The 26,676-nt window shown below is 37.5% G+C and overlaps 1 protein-coding gene across 3 annotated transcripts in view; it reads left to right on the top strand.

Annotated features, from left to right (window-relative positions):
* Positions 1-26,676, top strand: part of LOC139944840 (F-box only protein 11-like) — a 49,428-nt gene that overhangs the window by 3,503 nt on the left and 19,249 nt on the right. For all 3 annotated transcript variants that reach the window (XM_071941985.1, XM_071941977.1, XM_071941968.1), the window contains exons 2-6: positions 5,243-5,361; positions 21,229-21,373; positions 22,554-22,701; positions 24,669-24,798; positions 25,664-25,874. In XM_071941985.1, the coding sequence (XP_071798086.1) occupies positions 5,243-5,361; positions 21,229-21,373; positions 22,554-22,701; positions 24,669-24,798; positions 25,664-25,874 (753 nt within the window). The remainder of the gene's footprint in view (positions 1-5,242; positions 5,362-21,228; positions 21,374-22,553; positions 22,702-24,668; positions 24,799-25,663; positions 25,875-26,676) is intronic.

Here is a 26,676-nt window from a genome sequence, read left to right as displayed (position 1 = left end):
AATGGAGCTCTATGTACATTTTGACTTGAGCACCAACTTGCCCTGGGTTTTGAAGCCGTGTGGGCGCATGTTTGTGTACAAACTATAAAAGCTTGACATTTTTCGTTTATTGCTGTAGTACTTTTACAATGTATCTGCACATACGTAAGTGCTATCTGACACGTCTTTCAGGTATCTTCTTCAACTTCCCCACTAGCTGGACAAATTGTGGGATGGCGTCATGTTTTAGAAAAAAAAGAACTTTTCTCTTCATGTCAAAATGTGTAGTGTATTCTGGATTCTCAATGCACGACGGCTCGAAGTGTTTGCTGCACAGTGCTGGAAAAGGCTTGCAAACTGACCCCATCTTTAGTTGTTCTGCTGCATCAAGCAGCAATACACCTGGTCGACATTGCGGGAAAAATGCAAGAAAAAAACCTTTTTCGAAACGTACAAACTCATGACTATAGGACTTGAATGTACTTGCATGTACGTGTGTTCGATGTTCGATCGAGGCAAAGTCTACCTCGATTAACATCTCAAAAGGGCTAGGCGGAGTCACCTCCCACACAACTTTATTTTATTTATTGTCCAGAAACATACTCTAATGTTTGAAGAAAAAAAAATCTATTTCCAGGTGACGTTAACATGCATTGAGTTATATTGTTAGGAACAATTAAGCAACCACATAAAGAAAAGATCTGTCATTTGGGGTACCTATTAAACTTCGGCGACACCACAGAATTGAAAGCTATTTTTCAGACACAAGGTCAACATGTGAATATAGTTGGTTTCTGTTCAAAATATTAGAGAGTGATTGATTTTCATGTTAAAAAACGTAAGACTGCTGGACTTTTCTAGGCATTGGTACAAATGTACCTCATTGATTTTTAGAGGAATTCATGAATTTTCATCTTTTAGTTTTCAATCAACCGAACCCCCAATTGGACAGCCTTGTCATTAAGTTTGGCTGTGATGTGTGAGTGACACTAATAAAAATGTTGTTACCCGATTTGCATACGCATCATGTTTTTATGATTGTGGAAACCAATATAGGCCATTTGTGTGGTTTCACATGCTTTTTTCTGATTGTAACAGCATTTCAGATGGGGCTAATTCCCTGAAGGATTAGTTCTATTAGTTTTATGAGATATCTGATTGCAAAAGATTTTTTGTTAGACAAAGTTTGTTTTAAAATATTTATTATCAATCCTGTATTTGAGTTTTTTGACAAACAGCTTTTCCTTATGCACTTTGTACGGGTAAAATAGGCCTCGCACTAATAACTTCACTTATGCACAAAATACCCCTACCTTTCCCAAACCTCGGCTCAGGCCAGGCTTCGTGCTCAGCATACGCAGCTCAGCCTTTATCCTGCATTGAGGAGCAGCACACGGAGCCTAAGCCGAAGTTTGAGAAAGGCCCCAGGATCTCATACAAACATTCTACCATTACCCGTCATGCAATCACCTGCAGTGGACATAACGCTCCCGCACATTAGTGAAATTTGAGACGTCTGAGCTCTGCGTACTGAGCTTCTATTTTTAGCATTGGTGTCGAGTAGTATACAGAGGAACAAAACTCAACACAAAACAGTTATTGAAATACATGACGAAGACAGACTTTTAAACATGTCATAGGCGTATCATAACACATCAAGAGGCTATTCAGAATAGTCGGTTTTAAAATAAAATTATGTTTGGAAAAAAAAAAAATACAAATCTCCCCCCTCCCCCCCCCCCTGAAATTATTGGTGGATGGGTCAAAATATAAAAAAATGCAAATCAAAGCTGCCTGATATTAATGTACGTGAATTTAAAAAAAACTCCTGCAGTTTCTTCGGAAGTTGAAATACAATATTCTGATGTTCTTGACTATCTGTTGCAATGTGCCGTGTCACATTTGGTTATCTAGGATTTTCATAAATCAAGTTGATTCATTCAAATGTGTACATTTGTATGTAAACTTACAAATATACATGATATTTATTTTAAAAATAAACACTCAATAACATTGAATATGTGTTTCAATTTCATCAGCGATATCATATAATGTCAAGTACATTTCTCAGACCCAAAGAACATTTCATGCCAATGAGTGTTATGTGCACAGAAATCCCCTTGTTAATCTCACAGTGTCAGCATATCTGATCAATGTACATGCTTTGCCTGCGTACTAAATCCCACTCAGGCACAGTAGTAGTTGCTGACCGTAACAGGGCCCCCTGGCCAAAGTAAATTGCTGGGCTTTGTTGGTGTTTACCACCCCATGTGACAGGAATGAGAAAATAACTTGGCCCCTGCCACAAAGTCAATATCTATATGGAAGATCTAAATGTACCAGCCACAGAAGACTATTGAAGAGGCATTGTGCTAGTTGGGTGTACACTAGTTCAAATTACACAAGCTGTCATGCTTTGGTATTCATTCTTGTTGAATCAAACATGTGAAATAAGTCTATGAGCAAAGACACTCCAACAAATCCTTGATCTTAGTCATTGTGAAGTGAACAAGATGTCAATGACAAGCATGTGTGCTAGTCATTCAATGGTCTGTGAAAATGTAACTGCACAGTGCTTATTTTCTACAAAGTTTAGAGTATCATTCTTTTTCCTTTTGAAAAAACATGTGTGGGCAACTTTATTACATTGTAATAATGATGAAGAAAGTAATAACATCCAGTGCATTATAAACTTTCCTTTTCTCTTGTTGAATAGCAGAGCAAAATGCTACACACTATGTTTCAATTGCTACTAAAAATATCACCATTTGCAGTGTTTACAAAATAAGTTCAGTCTAAAATTTTTGCTACACAAAATTGCTAGACAAAATTGTTCCCTGGTACATATGGATAAATGGAACATACAAAGCTACAGTGTACAATGTACCTTCGTAATACTGAGTGATGAAATCTTGAGGATCACATAAGGGTACACCACACTAAATAGGGACTGTATCATAAACCTAACCCTATCATAATTTTAAAAACCCACAACAATGTCTTGTCAATTTGAGGTCATTGCTTTTTATGAATTTAATTAAATGGGTCAACTATTGTGCCCTGGGGTTGATGACTTCAAACTTACACATTTGGGTATTGACCGTTTGCATGGCGTTTCAAAAACGCACCTGCGCACAATGCGCATCTACCATTCAGCAGACGAGATAGGGGCATGTAATGTGCTACAGACTGTGGAATGGGTCAGTACTATGTAGATTGTACGTATGGCATAAAGTTGGCCTTTACAATGTAACACATGTAGTATGCAGTGGAGCTTTTCCAAAACCAAGGCTATCATAATTTAGTGCTCTTATGCATTGATTCTATCTTTAAGTCCAAAATATGGGTTCTTATTTAAAAAAAAAACGGGTGAAAACTTCCATTTGTTAACCAATGACATTGTTTCACTGTCAAATTGGTTTTTATTTTAAATCTGTCCAAATTCTTGCATTGTACCAGATTGCACATTTCATCATAAAACCATTTAATATAAAAAAGGAATGTTTTTCAACACTCCTGACTGACTAGCCAGCTGGACCACTTGCAGTCTATAATGTTGTTTCTTCCGGGGCTTTCCACTGGCATTTTGCCAGCAGACCTCTGTTATTATAAGGAAGGACCATGAAACAATCAACAAACCAACGATTTCAAAATTTGGTTAACTTTTAAACTCACCAAACATTAAGTTTGGCTGCAAGTGTCTTTTTGTAGGGTCTCGGTGAGACTTTGTGTTTTATTCCATATAAAGACAAATCTTCAAAGTTTTGCAGAGGAATCCTTGTTTTGTACAGTACATAATGTTATCAGAAATGAGTACACATTGAGAACATATTGTACAAAAATCTGGGCCCAGTTTCATTTTGCCTATGATTAGATAGGATAAACAGTGTTAGCAGAAATATCTGCGCTTAATGTTAACCTGTTTCATGGGTTAGCTGGGACTTTTTTCTTTACTAAGCTTTCTCAGCTGTCCTAGCTCTGTGTAGTGCAGCATTTGGGCACTAACCCTACTAATCTTGTGTACATGTATGAGCAGAGAGTAGTGACAAAAAAAATTCTGCTGGAAGGAGAGCCCTTGAAATTGAGTCCTGATTGTTCCATAATATATTATGATATGACAGCAATCAGCTCCTACCGGTATACCTGAAGCATAGTTTGGAGGTATTTCACATACCAAGAGAAAGATTAAGTCCATCAGGAATCCACAATATGACTGACCTCTTGATCCTAGCTTCACACCTTCTCTCCTCCCACTCCCTGTTGATAAACTACATAGCACCATGGTCTAATCAAAAAAATACTTTTAAATGTGGTAATATTTTCAGGAAACCTTGATTCAAACAAATACTTGCTACTTGTACACTTTATTGTAACTCAACTTGTTCCGATCATGCTGATTGTTGTGCATTCTTATACTTTGTATGCAATGTTATTCTGCCCTATTTTCACTGTTTGTTCAGTCAGTGTGGCCTTTGATATTTTGTTGGCAGCCTAGCACTTTTCAGTGTACATTTACCGCATGTTGATTTTTCTGTGCACCTATGCATAGCGTACACCTGGCATGATTTAGTTCTGGATGTACTGTAGATAATTGCATTAAATCCCTGTCTCTGTTTGTTGTATTTTAACTTCTTCATGCCTCTTTAAATGTGGACACAATTTGTTTATAAATAAAAAAACACCATTGAGTATTACAGTTGCCTCAAAGTCACTTCAATTTCAAGACTAAAATGATTTTACCATCCTGTGTGCAGTGTAATGAGAACTGGGAATGTTAAAAAGGTTAAATTGTCTTTTTGTGGCTAGTAAATAAACATCAAAAACAAACTTGAAACAAATATTTAATATCCGATTCTGTCTGTACTTGATTGTATACTCGGGCAAATAGAAACCTTTCTGGCACTTCAATGTCTGTAGGAATTCCTAAGACTGTTTAACCCTTATTTACCAAAAGAGTGACCTTAAACATTTTCCAGCAGTCAAAATACAGCACTTGTCTTACTGTATGAGAAGTTTTTACATTTTTATTACACACGAAGAACACACAATTTTGATGATGTGTAATCTTTCTTCATGTCGAAAGTTAATCATTTTATTCTAAAATGAAGCCCATTGCCCAGGCTATGTGGCTTTGTTGTAAACATGTTGTGATATGACCTTTTGCATAGTCTATTTTTCAAGGGACACCAATAGCTCTATGTTATTCTAGGTGTGTATGGTTTTAATATTTTCAAGTGATCAATATTATTTGATATATTTACAGCTCAACAACCAACAACATCAAGAACGAGAACAAGTGGAACACCACAGGACAGAAGTAGTCGTCCCTACAGCCTCCGCAAGAAAGCCTCTCCCATCTCCCCACCCACTGAAACTATTAGTGTAAGTGACTCTCATCCATTGCATGGACTCTAATTCATGTTGTAGCCATCTTGGTCTGGTTCCCTAGTTCGCATGTCATCATAAGGGATCAGACTTTTCTTTTTAAATAATAATGATAATAATAACCAATTCTTATGTAGGTCATTTTGCAATAACCAGCTCAATGCGCTTTACGTTAGTGCCCAGGAGTGGATTTCTCTCGAGTTAGGACGAGTTACTTGTCTTAACTTACATGTAGGACTAGCCGTATGTCTGTGTTATCTCCTAGGACTAGTCCCAAATTAGAACTAGTCCTAGTCCCAAGTTAGAACTAGTCCTAACTCTTTGTGAAATCGACCCCTGGAGTCGATTTCACAAAGTGTTAGGACTAGTCTTATCTTGGGTTAGGACGAGTTACTCTTCCTAACTTAGGACTAGCTATACGTTTTTGATATCTCCTAGGACTAGTCCTCAGTCAGAACTAGTCCTACTCTGTGAAATCGACCCCTGGAGAAAGAATCGACCCCTGGAGTCGATTTCACAAAGAGTTAGGACTAGCCTTATCTTGGGTTAGGACTAGTTACTCTTCCTAACTTAGGACTAGCTATACGTTTTTGATATCTCCTAGGACTAGTCCTAAGTTAGAACTAGTAGTCCTAAGTTAAGACTAGTCCTAACTCTTTGTGAAATCAACCCCAGGTCTTTTTCAGTTGTAATTGATACTTTAAGCTGAACTGACGATGCCTGATGATAGAGGTACATGATTCTTATACACATTTGCTGAGAATTACTAGCTAAAATGTCAATGATGTTTTTCTGTTTATGCCAGGTTCCTTGGCCAAATAGACCTAAGTACTAAAGACGTCACAGTTTGTTTACCACTTTGCAGAAGAACGGGACACCAAATGCAGTAACCAGTGATAGCACTTCAGTAGTGCAGTAAACAAACCGTGACATCATCAGTACAGGGTCTATTGTGTTCAATGGTGAACAGAAATTGGTGTCCATATGGTTTTCCAAAGACGATATTTGATTTCCCAAGATGCAAGGCAGGCTGTCATGTGAAGCTTCTTGTAGTTTTTCTGGAAACGGGAAAAGCAAACTAACATAATCTCCTTTTGTAGGTTAGTTCCAGTGTACGTGAAAAGTGATATGAATGGGCACCATGTAATTCAATAGGTTCTATGGCAACATCAGACGGCATAAACATTTCTCTCTCTCCTTCAGTGTAATACAGACCCTCAAAACATTCAAAAAATATACAAAACTGTGTAATAATATTAGTAGCTCCTGTACTCGCTCCTGACAAAGTCTCTATTTTTTCCAATAATGTCAAAAGATGTTGATTCTGGGCCAAGTCAGAGTCACTTAAATGTGACTCAAGTGACATTTGAGTCCAGCCACTTAATGTGAGTTGATTAAAGGGTAACTGATAAATCTTTGACCCGTGATACAAACTGCATTCTGCAATGTAGTTCCAGTAGATGAGTTTCTCTCTCAATTTACCATCTGAACAGAGGCCAAAAAAGGGAGCTGATTTGTCCAAGTTTATTTTGAGATGTCCGATGCTACTGCTGCTCTTATACTGTGTAAACGCCCAGTCTTCTACCTCGATTGTTACATTTGCTAGGCTAGCTGGGGACTGCACTAGTAAACTAATTATTGTTTTACATGGGATCAGGTATATTTTACCACCATAAACTGTTTTTAAGAGTTAGGGTATTGATACAGCTGTTTTGTTGGGTTTTGTTAGAGTGAGGAAGGATCCGAGTAAATCACTCAAGAGAGATAGGGTAAATTGAGGATTAGAATCACACAGGTGTAGCACTAGCAACAGGATGAGGATAGATGGCCGCTATATCCATAATATATGTGTTTTTCAGTTCAGCTTTTAATTTTGTTTTACATTGGCAGCAAATTACTACTTTGGAATGCTTCCAATGTGTCTTTAGTTTAGCTACTTGTATGTTTTGTACCAATATAAAACGTGGGATCCCTCATACACAGGCAGCACTCTGAAATTAACAAAGCCCATGGCCTCCTTTGCCCTGGTACCTTGGTGCCCATATACATGCTAAGGAAGTTCCCTTTGCAAAATGAAAATGGCCTTGCCCTCTCAAAGATAAAATTACGGGTACCTGTACGTAACTGTTAATGTACATGTATGAGTACCATGTACAGTACTTGATTATGTACTAAGCAGATGGCAAGTGTTGAAAAGGTGCATCCTTTTTGACATCTCTGTTAATGCTATGTCACAGTGGTTAACAGGTGACTCGGTACAGAAATGGCATCTCTTTACCTCCTCCTTCTGTGAAGTATCGTCAGAACAGATGACAGTTGACTGTTACCTGTATCCTTTGGCGAGACCCATTCACATTGATTTATAGTGACAGGTGAACAACTCTTTTCATAATCTTGTGTAGCGCACAAGGAGGTTACTTATGAGTGGCATACCCATACTTTGTGTACAGACCCCAGCGCATGATGTCACAAGCTCAAACAGCGCCCTCACTGAGATCAAAGGAAGACCTCTCATTGGCTGAGAGTTGAACGTGGGATGTACACAAGTTTTGACCATGAAAAATCTCACGTACTACATGGTCTCTGAACTTGACAGGTGTCCAGTAACATGAACTATTTAATGTTATGTTGTGACGTCTGTTGATCTGGTTGTTGTAACAAGTCATCAATGAAATGAGTCCATTACCTGAGTTACCCTAATGTGGTTAAGTCTGGACAAATGGTTGCATTTTGGAGCATGTGCATGCAGGCCCTTATACCAATACTAGTGTAGATAACCAGCACAACCCCTGGAAGTAGAGAATGGTTGCAAGCACTAGTGCTGGGCGAATAGTGAAATTTTGTTATTCGGATACCGCTGGCCAACTATCCGAAATTAACCGGATACTCGAATAATTTTTTTCGCCACGAGAGGGCGCTATTTAAAAAAATATATAAAAAAATATATTTTTTTTGCCAATAGAGGGCACTGTTCATTTGTGAATGAGATCTTATGGGCGGATTGATATAAGTTTAAGACAGTGTCACTCGGTTCATTCATAAAAATGACCGGATCTAAGTTAAAGATGGCGATTTGCTTTTTCTTTTGATCGTGATTGACTCTACGTGAAGGAAAACTTGTGTAATCTTTGGACAAATTACGTCAGAAATGTCATTGTTTTAACTCATCACGGAGGTGAGCATAGTAAAATACTTAATTTATACTGTTTTATGCTGTCTTAACAGAAGTTTCATAAGGATTCAGACGAAACATTTATATCCGTTGTCGCCCGACGTCCGCGGATATTCGGATAGTTAAAGAATATCCGGTTACTCGGTTGTTATTACAGAATTATCCGGTTTGTACACAGGTATTTGCGCCCTATGCGGATATCCGGTTAAGAAAAAAAAGGCATTCGCGGTTACGGATAGGAAAACCTATTTGCCATTAACCGGATATTCGAATAATTCGCCCAGGCCTAGCAAGCACACAATAGTGTCTTGAAATTAGTCCCTGGTCTTTCTGCACTGATTCCGATGCATTCTAGTAAGTGATAAGTTAATATACATTTGTATAGATGTCAAACTTTAAACCAGTGAGTTTTACTCAAACCCTTTTATACCCTAATGTACTGATGACCATTTAATGACAGTAAGAGGTTTCCAGCTCCTCACATGTTTGAGTTACTGATCACCGTCATGGATAATCCCAACATCTCTTGGCAAGGAACCAACTTCAATAGACTGTGCAAGTGTGCGCGCACCGGAGCGAGAAAACACGACAACTGAAGAACTTAATTTTTTTATGAATCAAATCTTTGCTGTAATTTTTTCTTAATGCCGAATCTGAACAACAAAAATACCCATTAGAGCTTGTTTAAATTAGTTTTAGCTTTTTAAACTAATACACAATTATCGGTTAAAGTCTTTATGTATAGACAAAAGTAAAACTCTGGGACAAGGATGTTTGTTTGATCATAAATGTTTTGAAACCCCTTTTGTAAATCTACGCCCGAATGTGAAGCTGGTTTATACGTGGACGCACGATGGTCGCAAGGGCGTTAGATAAACGCGTGACGCAGTTTAAAGAGGAAGCCGACGCCTAAGCGACCAATGAAAAGGCTTTCTACCCCGCGCGGCCAAAACAAGCGTCTGCGTAAGTTTTGTGATCGGAGATGGGCACAAATTCTTAATTTTTTATAAGTAACCTGACCTGAGGTCAAGTTTAAATATCGGTTTTTCTTCGTTATTATGTTGACTTTATTTTTACTTTTATATATGTTGTTAATTAGTATTCCATTTTTAACAACATATGTCATTTTTATGGTCATAAACTATATTAAACTAAAGTAATGGACGAAACAAAATCTCCCCAGCGTAAAACTCCATAAGGTTGGGACCACAATGGTCCCGGAAGTTCAAATCTGCGCGAGACTTGCACAGTCTATGGAGCCAATGAAAGTTCAAATCAGTTCCTTCTTTAGATATTGTGAAGTGTTACAACACAGGTTTAGAATGAGCAGATGTTGTACGCAACAAAACAGTTTCCCTTTTGATCTGGGGCCAATTTCATAAAGTCTGTAAGCAGACGTTTCTGCTTATGGCATGGCTCTAGCAAAATTGTTGGTTCGTAACCATTGCTTGCTGTCTTTTAGCAAAAAAAGGTATGCTAACTTGTCTGTGGTTCTTGTTGAGCAGATAAATGCAAATCCATTGCGAATACTCAAACGTGAAATTGGGCTTATGTTTTGGAGAACAAGTTTATGAAATGGTTTGACAAGTCTTGAAATTTGCTAGATTTAATGTTGGCTGGATCATTCACTGCATAACAAACAGTGACGCGCATGCCCATATTACCACTTGGTGCTGCATTTATTTTTTCCCACCATATAATGTATGGACAGCGCTGGACACAACATATCTTGTTTGAAGAGTACAATACAGCAGGCCCAAAGTTGAAGCAAACCAACAGTCCGCACACTGTGATTGGATGTTGATAATTATCCATATTCATAAGAAAGGCTTTTAAAATTGCGTCCATGCATTGTACACGTACATGTCCAGTGCACTGGTCTCTATTTAGTAAAAGCATACAATAGCAGTTTTTATGACCTTTGAGAAGAATTGTAAAACAATGTAGAAATAAAGCTGTTAAAAAGTGTTTTGACCAAGCTACACCCAATTTGCCAAGATGTACATCCTCTAATTGCATAATTACCAGTATGACTTCTCATATACCTAGTGTTGAACAATGATTGATGATGTCTACTTATTAAAACTAAAAGCAGCACTTTTTATGACTGGCCTCCAGGGTGCTCTGTACGTGCAGTGTGTGGGTTTGGCTGATATGCATAGTCTGTGAGTTCACATCTCTAATTTCCGCTATCGTGATGTATGGCTCATAAGAAAGCACACAATGAATGCTATGGGAAGACCCTCAAGTGTCTCTGTTCTATAAGTTATTGCACATCAATTACTTGGAAAATTGTCCCTTCTTGACACGCCTTACATTATATATTTGTGAACAAATTTACCTGTGTTTGTATGCTACATGTAAGATTGGGCTGACAATCTTACAGGTGTGAAGATACTGTATTTATTTTATGAAGTTACATGTACATGTAGTATGCTACCTATTGACCTGACTTGAACCCAACAGAGTAAGCCATGGTAATATGGTGCTAAAATTTGCTGTTGATTTTTCTACATTCCTCTTTTGTTATACTGTAAATGAACTTGATAAATAGTGTCAAATTTCAAAACAAGGCATTTCGAGTACACCAAAGTACTCATGGGGTTGCACTCTACCAACTTCAAAATAATATGCCTCTCTTAATATTTATGCATGAGGTACGTCACAATGCTAACTCAAAACGAGGCGATGGGTGCAGCCACTGCAAGTGATGGGGGACGTGCGCCCATAGCCTCATTTTGGGTAAGAATTATGATGTCATGCATAAATATTCAGAGAGGCGTATAGCAAGACGTTTGAATTCTTAGTCACATTTGCTGGAATGCAAAAATTTGTAAATTTATATGTACAATTTAAGAGAGTTTATTTACTTTTAGTTTTATAGTGACATTGTAAGATGGCTGGTCATAAAAAAAAATCTTTTTTTTTCTAAAACAGAATTGTCATTAAAACCATCAAATCAACAACTTAACAACAAAGTTTTAATAAAACTGATCTATGCCAGGCCTGGGATTACGCAGTGGAGACTGGCCTCTATTGCCCCTGATCTTGGCCTTGGTGCCCCTTCAAAAGTTTCCCATCCAATGGAAGAGCCCTTTGCAGAGTGAAAATGGCCATGCCCTCTCAATTTACATTGTTGTTGTTTACGGTTTCCTTGAAATCAGAGGTCAACACCTTTTATACTACATGTATAGACCTACTGTACATAAAAAGATAGCTTGCTGTGTTTGTTGACATCATGTACATTTCCACAATATCTTTGAGTCCTGGCATCAGCCCATTAAGGGCAAGCCACTTGGCTTTCCTGTCCACATTTCAGCAAGCGTGCAATACTCTAGCTTGAAAAGCTCATTGAGATATGATGCATTATTTATTGAGTGATGCAGTTTTGCCTGAACATGAGTGATGGGTAGTGAGGTGTGAGCAATGAATTGCCAGCTGAGTTCAGTCATTCATTGGCTGAGAAAATCAACTGCAGGCATTTGAACTTGGCTAGGCTTTCCGTCACCAATCCCTAAAGCTCTCACGATATTGAAAAGTCCAGCTCATTACATGAATATATTTCTTCAAGCAAGTGATTGTTACCACATTGCTTGGCATCTAATGTACATGTTATGTTATGTACATGTACATCCTACATTGGCACAAGGCAAACATTAGTGTAAATTTTTTCAACCAACACATTTCTAGTCTCTATTTCCCGCCTTCGTGCATCACCAAGCTAATCCGCATCCACAGTACTTAATACAGCATGCAGCATCAGAGTCCAGCTTTCTCCAGAAGACGATCAGAGCATCTCGAAACGTAGAGTTGAAACCAATGGTTCTTTTCAGAACCACCCCAACTCGTTTAGAGATTATCATTACATGGTGTTTCCACAAATCTTTCCATATTCCATAACACAATTGCCATTTAGTCAACTTTTGTGCAAAACAATTGTTAAAATAAAATTCTTTTGTGTACAGTATGTTGACAATTTCAAACATCAGATGCTGCATCTTGATTAGAAAATGAAGTCTTCTAGAGCATTGTTTGTAGACCATTGCAATCAGCCAATCCAAGCTGTTCTTAGTGTGATTTGCCATGCAGTCTCTTGCCTGACACTGTGACTAGTACACATAGTGAGTAGTGTGTGTGTCATGGCCTAAGGACTAGAGGGCTCAGTGATTCAGGCTTTACATGTAGTGCAAACCGTCCTGCCAGTTAGTCTTTCCTGTGTTGAAGCATATAGAATGTCTCGTCCCACAGCTAGGCAGGGTTCTGCTGGCCAGGCTGCATGGATTGTGATTAGGTATTCATATTGTACTTGGCATGCGTACCAGATTATTGGTATTGTATTGTGTTGTATGATGGTAGGGCCTACGCAGTTAGTGTGGTAATGGTGTAATTTACAAATTATTCCTAAACCATCTTAGACCAAAGAATAATATGCTACACTGTTGTGTGTAGATATTTAATGGTCAGCAAGAACACAAGGGCCTATGTTATGTATGAAAACGTGCATATATAACTTTGTTTTTGTTTTTTAAAAACAAAACAATTTATGTTATTAATTTTAACCTATGTTTAAAATGATATCCATACATTATGAAATACCGAGTGAATGATTTTACTGTAGCATAGCAAAATACCAACAAAATGCATACTCTAAAGTCAATATTGTAAATGTAATTGTCAATAAAATTGTCCCTGATTTATATACAAATGTGATAAGCCTACGAGTAAGACACTGTGATAGAGGTAGAAACTCATTAGCTGTTTCGTAGCGAAGCGCAGCGAAACAGCTCTTGTTTTTGTTAAAGTTTTTTTTATTATTATTATTATTATTATTTTTTTTTTTTTTTTTATTTGTCATCTTCAGAAAAATTTCATATAAATGCTGATTTGCAATGTTCCCAAAGAGCAATTGCAATGAAATTTTCAGGGATGAAAGGTATTGGTGCAATGATCATTGCGAAACAAGGATGTCATTATGACACAATCAGAAGTCACGTGACGTCATCTTAAAGGTGTTGTATTTTAAATGTTTGAAAATTTATAACAAATCAGCCACAAGAGACCGTAGGTTTCTGTTTGCGGGATTGGGGAGGAATAAATTAGGTCTTCGTTTTGTTTCGTGTGCGTGACCTCACATGACCTCTACTTCCGGTCGAAACCGGAAGTGGCCCTCTAATTCAAAATTGGCAAAAGATATGAAGTTGCTTTTAACGATGTTAGTGCCTGGCAAGGGTGGGCAGTTCAAAAAAAAATACCAATGACGTCACAAAATGCAACAGCGCCCTCTAGCGGCAGGTTGAAAACTCGTCAAAATGAACTTTTTGAAGATGTGTGTGGTGAAGTTTTTTGTAATCACTTCAAATTTTACACACACGTTAACTGTCAGGCAGCCATCATATGTGTGAAGTTTCAGATCAATGACGTCATTGGGGGTCACGTGACGTGGCCTTAAAGGTGCACTTTTTGAACTAATATAACTCTCGAAGTAATTATGCGGTTATGTTGAAACTTGGTAGGTTGTTGGATATTGACAAGTTCTTGTGAATTGTGAAACGACGTCATGATGACGTCATCACACGATTTGTTATGATTTTTTAAATTTTTGCACCTTTAAGTCATAAATTGCTATCTGAACATGGTATAATCCAAATTATTTTTTTAAATAGGCTGGACTGTCATAACTGCTTTGATGTAAAGAGAATTTCAAATTGAGAGGGACAATTTGAAAATTTTATTAACGAAACAGCTCTGCATTTGTGCACAAATGCAATCATGTCTAGTTTGAATTTATATTTATTAAACGCATTGCAGAATTTGTATTTAAATTTGTCAGGTTGAAGATTAAGAATGTGTTAGTCTAATGTTGCCAAAGGGCTCTACGTACGTTCTCGTAAATCACCTGAATAATTTGCCACGCATTGTCTTTTGGGAAAGAATTATTCATAATGGACAGCCAAAAACAAGATGCCCATGATTTTAACATTATAAATTTTTAAAAATGTAAGGCCGTTCCAATTTTATAAGTTGGTTTACGGATTGCGGCGACCGATTTTTATGAAAACTCGAAAGAAAGAAAAAAATCGGGAAAACACAAACAAAAAACAAAATTTTCCCGGCAACGAAGTCAAACATCGGTCAGGATATTATAAAATACAAAAATAATGATAATATTAAAAAATACCTGTTCATAATTGATAAAATGGTTTGCAAAAAAACAAAAAAAAATGCAAAAGAAACCTCTGTGCAGGGCACTTTTCCTTGCGTGTCTATACGTACGTGTACAGCGTAGTATCACCAAATACACGATTTTAAAGGGATCTTTTATTTTGAAGCGTGTAGTTGCAGCATCACTGGTCCCTCTAGAGTAAAACAAGCGTAAAACGGGGTACCATTGACCCACATGGCTTCTATTAAATGGCTTCTATTAAAAATGTTCCTAGACGATCAAAACTTCGGGCCACCTCAAAATAAGTTTTGGTGTCGAGGCCAAGGGTAGTAAGCACAGTTTTATATAATATATAGGCAGTCCAGAACAATGTCTTTATTTTCACAACCCAAAAAAGCCTCTTTGTACTTGTAGCTCTAGTATGTATCCATTCATGTGTTTTCTGATGCAGAATAAAAAATAAAAAATCTTTGAAGACTTGTTCTCTGACTCAATCATCAAACTGTTATTTTCAATTTAATACAAATTTAAAAAAAGACAAACTGTAAAATTAATTTAAGATGTGTTGAATATAAATTTAAGATTATGCAAAATGGGCTACATTAGATTTGACACGGAACTGCAAACTGGAGGAAAATCCCACTATTAATAGGCAGCTATGATTGTCGATTACGATTGGCAACTTTTGATTGTCGTCCGGGGGCTTTCAGCGTATGTACAGAACACTTGTCATCATCATTTTTTTTTTTTTCTTTTTTTCTGTCTGACGAACTTTTTCAGCACCTAAAAAATCGGTAAACCAACTAATAAAATTGGAATGGCCTAATAGATGTAACAAAAATTACCTAGATTAGAAACTAAATATTTAGGTGTCACACAAGAAAATAGTGTATACATGTCCAGTTTATCTGCTCACTGATTTGTAGTGGAACCCCAAGCATTAAACATGTGTAATGCTGTATTTAATGATCAAATGTTGCTATTAGTTATTGGCAGTTGGTTATCAAGAAATACATAAAATAAATTAAATAGCTATTTAAGACTAGACACAGGATGGGTTGACAGAATTATATATTCCAATCTCTTAAGACAGTGATTATAAAGTTGATAAACAACACAAATCATCCTGCGGAGTATTACCATCTGGAAAGATGTCAAAGTCAAGAAAATAGCATTGAAAACCCCAAAATCACTGCCCCTTTTTATTGCAGCAACTGAAACAAGCACAACATCCTTGACACAACATGACCCAGTTATCATTGTTTCTTCTTTGAAAACACCGTCAATGGGTTGGGTTTATAGTGATGTGTTTTCAGTGTTCAATGGGTTGGGTTTATAGTGATGTGTTTTCAGTGTTCAATGGGTTGGGTTTTTAGTGATGTGTTTTCAGTGTTCAATGGGTTGGGTTTATAGTGATGTGTTTTCAGTGTTCAATGGGTTGGGTTTTTAGTGATGTGTTTTCAGTGTTCAATGGGTTGGGTTTATAGTGATGTGTTTTCAGTGTTCAATGGGTTGGGTTTATAGTGATGTGTTTTCAGTGTTCAATGGGTTGGGTTTATAGTGATGTGTTTTCAGTGTTCAATGGGTTGGGTTTATAGTGATGTGTTTTCAGTGTTCAATGGGTTGGGTTTATAGTGATGTGTTTTCAGTGTTCAATGGGTTGGGTTTATAGTGATGTGTTTTCAGTGTTCAATGGGTTGGGTTTATAGTGATGTGTTTTCAGTGTTCAATGGGTTGGGTTTATAGTGATGTGTTTTCAGTGTTCAATGGGTTGGGTTTATAGTGATGTGTTTTCAGTGTTCAATGGGTTGGGTTTATAGTGATGTGTTTTCAGTGTTCAATGGGTTGGGTTTATAGTGATGTGTTTTCAGTGTTCAATGGGTTGGGTTTATAGTGATGTGTTTTCAGTGTTCAATGGGTTGGGTTTTTAGTGATGTGTACTGTAAGCTTCAGTGTATATGTGGAAATGAATTCTTTCTTCCAATAAACAATGATAAATTTGTCTTAATAGGTCCATCGTAGGAGAGAATTCTTTACAATGTCAGTTCCGTGCAATTTAACTGTAAGGTCAAATTGCATCTAGAGTCAGTGTGTAATATGTAGAGTGACTCATATTATTGTCATATAGGTGAATTATCTACCAGCCTGCATGGCCATTGGGCTAGTAGTAGAACTGTCGTTTATTGAGTAGGTCTTCCACTGTAGTCTCTGTGGGTTCCTTACTGCCAAGACAAGGCATCAATCATTCTACAATTTAGTAGCATTTGTGTTGCTGCATGCATTCTCTGTATGTTTGACAATAGAACAGGGACAGTGTTATTAAGTGTGCATATTATGCCAGGGTTCGAAATTAGCGGTCGCCAAATGCGAGTGAAAATAGCTTTCTCACTAGCCCGCCGGGCGAGTCAAATAATTATATAATTATTCCTTTTCACATATAAATGAGGGTTCAGTGGCAAAATCCCACAGAAAACTTTTACTAAAGCTTTTAAACTAGTAAGTTTGACAATTCTAGATACTTGCTAGATTTAATTTTGCCGTGATCGGGACCGGATTGCTGTCGTTCGTTTCAGAAACACGTACAATCAATTGAAAACACGATGCATAAACCACATGGTGCCGAGTATCCTTACAGTACATGTACACGGTCGCCCACTGGTACGTCCATGTCCATGCAGTATGCACAGCACATACACAACACACACACAGTCGTCCAAAGTCCATTCTGACCAACACTCTGCACGCTGTGATTGGCCGTTGATGGCTGTTGATAATTCCATATTCATGATGTTCTTGACTAGACTTCAATGCAGTACACGTTCGCGAACGGAGTAAATAATCGCCGAACGTTGTGCATAATGCCTGCAGACTGTGCACAATGTACAGCCTTGGAGGAATTCCAATAACATGGACAACTTTTGCCAACAGAGGGCGTTGCGAGTTCATTGAATTATTTCTCGATGTGCGTTGTTGACTGATCGTTGATTCATGAAGATTTTGTTGCAAACGGAGTTCAAAACATGTTCAAATTAACCGACCCCCTAACCATGAAGTCATTAAAGTTGTTGTTGATGGAAAAGGGATAGTTCAAGGTAAAAATTCAGATTTAAAATCCTCCAAAAAAGCAATTTTAAGGGCTTCATTTTCGTTTTCTGTTTTTTGTTTTTGTTTTAAATTTTGTGTATAAATACATGCGGGCTAGTAAAAAAAAGTTAAGGGAAACCCCCTGTATGCCGTACACAAACTCAAATTGTACACACATGATGCACTTGTACATTGTGTGGAGTCAGTTCCTTGCCATTTCCTGACTGAAGATTTTGTTTGGAACAGCTTTTTGTCGCATTCATGTTCAAATGGATTATGCATTGAACATTATAATGTGGTCTGTAGATTGTACTCTTCAAACATACATGCAATACTAATGATAATGGTCACATGTTCCATGTGCTATTAACCAACAGGAAGCAAACGTTTTTTTCATTTTCAAAAGTTTTATAAAAAACAAGATGAAGACTTTTTCATTTCAACCTCAATCTGACCAGCTTAATTTGAAATTGAATAGAACCAGAAATAAGGGATTTGTCATTAAGTCATTTGTTAGGGCCCAATTTCAGGGCTTTGGAAATCATGGGGCTCTGTCCTTATCATCATCATTTTTTAATTTCAAGGGTGAGTACCCGTAGGTCACATAGTACACATTGCCTGTAAGCCTACATTTATTGAAACATACCTGTAACTTGTAACAGGGACTTTTCTGCTATCACAAGTGTTGTTTTTTGCTTATACCATCAACTTAATACAATATAATACAGTCATGTTATACGAAATTTGCCATCCAGACAAACTTGACTGCAGCCTGTACATGTAGCACCTGGGTAATTGATCGTTTGTCTGAGATCAGTGTTAAAATAACGGAGTCAGCCAAACAAGAAGAGGAAGTGAGCCCCTCCCTTGTTCGGCAGTAATCTCCATCTTTCAGGAGTTCACACTCGAATGGAATTCTAAGAAAATCTTTTCTAGACCATATGTTTTGTGGCCTAGAATTTTCGTTATACCAGAATTAACAAAACCCTAATTGTTTTCATTGTTTTATTTTTTGTTACAATTAGTAAATCTTCAAGGTATTCTTAGGGTAAAGTACTATGAATTATTTGTTTGGGGATCACTTTCCAAGTGCTAAATCTAGTCCAGTAGGTTATTGCAATTGTGCTGAACCTGAGCATTTATGGATTGGCAAAAAGTTGCTTGAAACTTTTATACAGCAGAATCAAACAAATTACATGTTAGGTTCATCTTTAGGTGGTCCGGGGCACACATTTACTATATAATAAATTAGTGCAGCCTGGTGTATTTGCACTAGTTACAAACATACTGACAGTGCAGTGTTTGCAGTTGAAAATGTTCTGCCTTCAAAATTTGTTATCTACAACAACACTACAACTCTGTAAATGGAGCCACTATCTACACTATTTGAGTGTCAAACTGTTAGATTGAACAGACGGCCTTTGCACTAATAAAACAAGTGTACACATCCCTGTAATAACATTATTGCATTGGGGATGCTCTATACTGACTTCCTTTTTCAAAATTGAATTCAATTTGTCAATCAAGTAGAAATGCACACACAAGATGACACATAAAAATACTGCCCAATTCGCATCCTTTGACTTTTTCTTAACAGTTAAAGGACACTCCTATTGATGGTTTATCCCCCTCTACCCTTTCCCCTTTCCTGATGATGTCATTGCCCTGTCAGTACCATGACACCGCCTTAACATTCCACTCAATAGGTTTACCAATATAATGAGGGGGAGCACAAATTTGCATCAATTCCCTGCAGGTATTTTGGCTATGAACCTTCCTGTACTCCTAAAGTGGAATTCCATAGAGTCAATGGCATCCGTTATCCTGGTCCTCGACACACCTACATGTGAAATGGTTCCCATCAAATTTACATTTCAGGAGGAAGCGCAACCTTTTTCTCATAGAGAAAATGGTAGATGTCAGCATGCAATATGATATGAATGCACAACAGTACATAGTCAACCCTCCTACAGTCCTACCATTCAATATCATCAGAGCTGCCAACTCTTGCGGATTTTATGGCAATTTCAGACATCCCTCAAGCAGTCAAAATATCCCGGATCTCCAACCTGCTAACGAAAAATGTAATTTACAGTTGACAAATTGCCTAGCATAGGGAAAACCCTGGCCAATTTTTCAATTTTTAGTTGACTTGTTAGGCATGCAAGGCTAAAAATGGGCTAATGACCCGTTCGATAACTTATGGCCTCGCGCCAAAAGTTGTGCAAATAAAATGCAAAGCATTTATAACATAAACAGCAATATTCTTTAGTAATATTTCAAATATATGTCTTATGAATGTTGGTTTATATTTCAGCAAAAATCATTGAGTCTTTTCATTGGTTTAGAGGTCGTCACATTATGTATCTTAGTTTTAATAAAAACCTGGTGGCCGTGTGATAGCTGTTTGCCATGTGATAGTCCAAAGACTAGTCCAAAGACTATCACATGCCATGTGATACTCCAAAGAATATCACATGGCATGTGATAGTCCGAAGACTATCACATGGCTTGTGATAGTACCTAGAGGTCTTAATTACCCACCTCGAACCCAATCAGTTGTGCATCTGAGTATCTGAAATGCGCGTACGAACGTTACGTGTACGAGGAAAATAGAAAGCTCCGGGTATCACCTCGGGAGTCGTAGTTTTAACTATAGCACTCGATGCAGTCAATTGTATACTATTGTTTTGAATGATGGAGACACTATACCTGCCTGCAATATAATATAAAGTGGTGAATGAATCTAATTAGGAGAGTCAACCCTCCTACTGTCTGACCCTAAACATCATCCATGTGGTCATGAGTATGGAGATGTACCTGTGTCAGTCTGCAATATGATATTAGGTGATGAATGTGGAAGTGTCGTGACTGAGCGGTTAAGAGCACTGAATTCAAACTCTGGTGTTTCTGATCAGCAGAGTGTGGGTTCGAATCCCCAGCCGTGACACTTGTGTCCTTAAGCAAGACACTTAACCATTGCTTCGTCCTTTGGATGGGACGTAAAGCCATTGGTCCCATGTGTTGTGTAACGCACGTTAAAGAACCCAGTGCACTTTTCGAAAAGAGAAGGGGTTCGCCCCGGTGTTCCTGGCTGTGGCTGCTGTATGTGACGTAGCACCTTGTAAACCATTATAAAGTGCTAAATAATTGGTCTCAAAATTCATCACTGCAATAACCTATCTTTCTGAAAGTTTGTATTATACTCGGCGCCTTGAGTACCTTGTTTGGTAGATACGTGCGCTATATAAGACTTTGATATTATATTATTATGAATACTGTACATGAGTGGTACACAATAAAGTTCTTATTACACCTCGGTGTAAGATTAAAGCCAAAATAATATTCTTTATTCCCACCCCAATTTCAAAAATATTAAAAATCCATAAACCCAGATTTATTGCCTCGAATCTAACCGTGTTAATTTTGTTATATGTTCCAACAGGGTGTGCCAGCTGCTTCATCATCGAGCACCACCTCGTCCATTCATGTCACCTCCACCTCCTCAACCTCCTCCTCATCCTCCTCCTCCTCCTCTAAGGTCAAGAGAGCACGTCTTACACATCATCAGACCACGCAAAGTGTCAATTGTGAGTATGAAAGCCACAGCAAGACAGTGGTTTATTACCTGTATATCACTAATCACTTACTCCCACCTAAAAAGAAGAGTAGTTCACTTTGGGTTTAAGAAAATGTGTCTTCCTTAATCTGCTTTTGATAAGTTCGATTACACAACAATTTTAAAATTCATATGAAATTGTTGGTCACAATAACTAAAATCAGTAAGTGAACTATACATTGACAGTAAAAATTTAAAAATATAAAGCCAATAAACCTATCATTAGAAAGAGAAGGTGTTTTACTCCATTGGTTGTGACCTGGGCTCAATTTCATAGAGCTGCTTAAGGACAAGAAGTGGCTAAACACAACAAAATTATGCTTACCAGATTACCAGCCCCACTAACCTGTCACATGTACAATTTGTGACTGGTATACTCCTGCCCGTCTCTGCTAAGCAAAACAATAGTTGAGCAGTAGTTTCTGCTTAAGCAGCTCTATAAAACAGGGCCCATGTTGGCTGCAGAATACACTGCTGAACCTTTCAGGGGTCCAACTCTTACATGGTGCTATCATTCAGCTTTTACTTGTCGTATTGAATGTTATAACACCCCTTGCAAGTATTCTGCCTGCTCATTGGTTTAGAGCGCGTCACATGACATGTCTTAGTTTTGCTAGACGACGGCCGTGTGATAGTGCGTCGGTTTGCCATGCGCAAGTCCAAAGACTAGCACACGGCGTGCAGTACCCAGACGTCTGTTGCGTGTATGAGGATGATAAATTAATAGTCTGTAACCATTTCGGATTGCACGACACTACATGCAGCACAGTAAAAGTGTTTGCAATCTGTATTCGCGTCGTCCGTGGATTGTAGCATTCAGGTCTGTAACTTAATAATAATAGTACAGTATTCAGAAATGTTGGGGTGTTATAAAACAAATATTGACTGCTTTTACTCGTGCAATGGTTAAAAACTATGACTCCCTCGGTGATCCCCGGAGCGTTCTATTTTCCCTCGGCTTCGCCTCGGGAAAATAGAACGCTCGGGGGATCACCTCGGGAGTCATAGTTTTAACCATAGCACTCAAAGCAGTCAATATTTGTATATTATGAAACATCTTGATAAAAAAACCATAATACATGTTTCAAAGTTACTTTGTTATTTTGAAAATTATATAATAATCTCATATTGTTTTTTACAAACTTCAACAGTATCGAATCCTGAAGATAATTTCCTCCAGTATCATGTCCCATCTGAAATCCTCCTTAAGATCTTCTCCTACTTACTGGAGAAAGATCTGTGCAACGCTGCATGTGTCTGTAAGCGTTTCAACTCATTAGCGGGTGACCCTACAGTATGGTGAGTCAAACTAATAACTAGTATTAACCTAAACCACACTCAACCATTCCAAATCCAACTGCATACTTTGTTCAATTCTGTTGGACTGAGTACTGCAATGGTAAACTGATTATGCTTTACAAGGGATCAGCCGTTGATTTCACCAAACTCTTTCTGACTTCTGGTCCATACTTCTTGGGAAGTGGAAGATGGCACTTTTAAATAAGATTCTGAACATAGCATGGTACAATGTTGTACATGGTGTTTACATGGTACTTATTTTTTTGTGGCATTTGCGCAGTATACACTATAAAATTATTTCCGTTAGATGTGGTGTATTTATAAGTTAAAGGAACACGTTGCCTTGGATCGGACGAGTTGGTCAAAACAAAAGCGTTTGTAACCGTTTTTTATAAAATGCATATGGTTGGAAAGATGTTTTAAAAGTAGAATACAATGATCCACACAAGTTTGCCTCGAAATTGCGTGGTTTTCCTTCTACTGTGCGAACTAACATGGTCGGCCATTTATGGGAGTCAAAATTTTGACCCCCATAAATGGCCGACGTGTTAGTCGACAAGGTAAAAGGAAAACCACGCAATTTCGAGGCATGTTTGTGTGGATCATTGTATTCTACTTTTACAACATCTTTCTACCCATATGCATTTTATAAAAAACGGTTACAAACGCTTTTCAAAGACCAATTCGACCGATCCAAGGCAACGTGTTCCTTTAATGCCCTTCAAATTCTTATTTTTTTCTGTTTATTGAATTTGTTTACCATTCTACTGAGTTCCATCAGTTCTATTTTAGTTGTGACATTTTTTTATATTCCATGGTGATGAAGCCATAGTGTTCATTTTGTAGGCTTTGTTTTGTTCATCTGAGTCTGTGGTGAAGATAATCCAAACAGTCTATTTTCAAGTTTGAATAGCAAAGCGCCGTTGGGGTTTGTCTTGGGAATCATATGAGCAGATTAAATGGTCTAGAAGATGAATTGCTAAAGAAAGAATGCATCCCAATTCTCTGTCAGGAAGTCATTGATTGACTCAATTTAGACGGGAGCCGGTTTTGATTTCCTTCCATAATTTGCCTCATTGCTGTACTTTTCCTGGTTACTTACTAGAGGGAAGTCATTCTTGGGCACACAGTGCGATGCCCTATTCTGCGATTCCTTTTTTCATTATGTGATAATTGTCATTGACACTTGTTGCTGTTTATATGGCAAATGTTGCACCAATATTAGGGAGTCTGTGTTTCCTCAAGCAGTTTGACTGCAATTTTACAATCCAGGAATAAATGTGTTTGATTTGATTGTCAGAGTTATGAGTGCCAAGTTAGCGTGTCGCCATGTATTATTTGTCTGAGCCAGTCTTTATCTGTTGGTTATCAACTCACACCCTTTAGTCTGCCTGACATGTTTTCTGTTAGAATGGGGGATAAACAAAATGTGGTCAGACAAATGTTTCATATATTAATTGAAACATCCAGACAAAGTTAGATCATTTATCTTTGAAGACTATACACACTAGTATTTAAAAACACATTTGAAAACCACAATCATTTTTGTATTTTTTTTCTATTAAGAAGTTCCTTATACAGAATAAGGGAGAAAGTTACCAGTGTAATGTATGGAAACGATTTGAGTGAAGGAAGCTTCTAAAACAACAAAAACCTTGTGAGGGCAATTTTAAGACCAGGACAATGGGCATTATTGTCTATTATGGCGTTATACATGAAGTTTCAAGCTTGTGTACATATTGATAGATGTTACAAACAGACCTTGCAAGCCCTGTGCTCGTGTGGGCAAAGTTGCTTTAATATTTCACAGAAATAACACCCACACCACAGACACCATTTAGCTTTCTTCTTTTTTTCAATTCTTGTAACAACAGTTTTTAAAAACCACAATAATAAGTTTGTATAAGCAGTACACTTTTAATAAACATTAAAAAAAACTGTTGTATTTGTTTTGCCTGACACTTTAGGAAAAAGATGTACCAGTCAGTATATGAGATGTCATTGCCACTGTTACGACCATCACCAACAAGATTTAAATTTGTACAACCAGATAAAGTAGACTCACCCAACATCTGGAAGGATAGTTTTAAAACACTGGTAAGACCTGGTTTGCAAGTATTTGGTTAATTTTAATCAAGTTAATTTTAAATGTTGATAAAGCTGATGGGGAAATAATGAAACAAACTGGAATTAAAGGATTTGTGTACTATTTGTAGGACACAAAACACAATGTCCAGAGATATACCTGAGTAGCATATCTTGTAGACAATTAAATATCTGAGCATTTTGTTTTTAAAAAGCCCAAATTCATTGCACTGCTTTTTCTTAGAATTTTTCCTGATTTCAGAATTTTCTTTAAAATAAAAAAACTAAAAGCTCATTGAGCCTTAAAGGAACACGTTGCCTTGGATCGGACGAGTTGGTCAAAACAAAAGCGTTTGTAACCGTTTTTTATAAAAAGCATATGGTTGGAAAGATGTTTTAAAAGTAGAATACAATGATCCACACAAGTTTGCCTCGAAATTGCGTGGTTTTCCTTCTACTGTGCGAACTAACATGGTCGGCCATTTATGGGAGTCAAAATTTTGACCCCCATAAATGGCCGACGTGTTAGTCGACAAGGTAAAAGGAAAACCACGCAATTTTGAGGCATGGTTGTGTGGATCATTGTATTCTACTTTTACAACATCTTTCTACCCATATGCATTTTATAAAAAACGGTTACAAACGCTTTTCAAAGACCAACTCGACCGATCCAAGGCAACGTGTTCCTTTAACATTTTCAGTACAGCAGTCACTGAGTATAGAAAGAAGTAGTCCACATTTTGTCCAAACCTGTAGTTTTGTATTTCTGGTGATGCACAGAGTCTTTAATCCCCCTGTAATTGTAACATCTGTTTCTTGTATTTGGAGTCCAGTGTCTTGATAACCAATATAAACCAAATCATTTGTTCATTTTCAGTATAATGCAGTCCATGTCAAACCAGGCTTTGCCCGGCGTGTTTATGACAATATGGACATGTACAAGGGTCGAGATATCCAGTATTATGATACGATAGAGGAAGCCCTGTCATCAGTAGAGGGGAACGACTACCCACTCATCTTATTACATGCTGGGGTATATAGTGGTGAATGGCTCTACATAGATACACCAGTCTGCATACTTGGTGCTGGTAAGTTATCCACTGTGTTTGTGCACACTGACTGAACCTGTACACATTGTTTGCTCGTTCTTGGACCAGTTATTTTTGCTTGTTTTAAAAGCAGTTTTTTAAATCACATTTTAATAACGTTGCGCGGCCGAGAGGTCCAGCACACCAAATTCAAGTTCTAGTGGCTGAGTCATCACAATGCAAAATGCTACTGCTCCTTAGCTTATATTGTAAATTACAGACTATACCGAGTAGTAAATCAGAACTACATGTAGGAGTAGTTTTACTGCTTCCCCACATGATAGTATTTTGACTAAATGTGGTAATTATGAATACATATGGGCAATTCCATGGTCAGTCGCATTACACTTTTCTGTGTCATTTCTTGATCTTTGTGCTAGTAGTTCTGTGTGCGATATTCTCTCCACTAATTTTATACACTGATTTGTAATTGAAACCCAAGGCTTTGAATAGATGATATTAGATGATATGTTATAACAAAAAAGGGCATGGTAAAAAATACACTAGTCACAATTGAAAAGTTTCCTCCAACTAAAAAACTTGTGAAAGATTTACTACATGTAACACACAACTCTTATACATGAGTATCCACAGGATACTTATAAATGTTCAGCAACTTGAACTTTTAGGTGCACATGGCAAAACCATGATCAGTCTCATAATGGTCAGTCGCATTACAGTTTTCCAGTCAATTTAGCCAAGCCTTCATGGAGCCCAAGCTGAGTTCTTATTCGGCAAAATTGGGTTCATTCCTTGTCATTTACTAAAAATAAATTGATTTCATATGTTGGCTGCAACTTCT

Source organism: Asterias amurensis, chromosome 1 (assembly GCF_032118995.1).
Source record: "Asterias amurensis chromosome 1, ASM3211899v1".
Taxonomy (NCBI): Eukaryota; Metazoa; Echinodermata; class Asteroidea; order Forcipulatida; family Asteriidae; genus Asterias; species Asterias amurensis.
The sequence above is the reverse complement of the archived record's forward strand: the minus strand, read 5'-3'. Positions and strand labels throughout refer to the sequence as shown.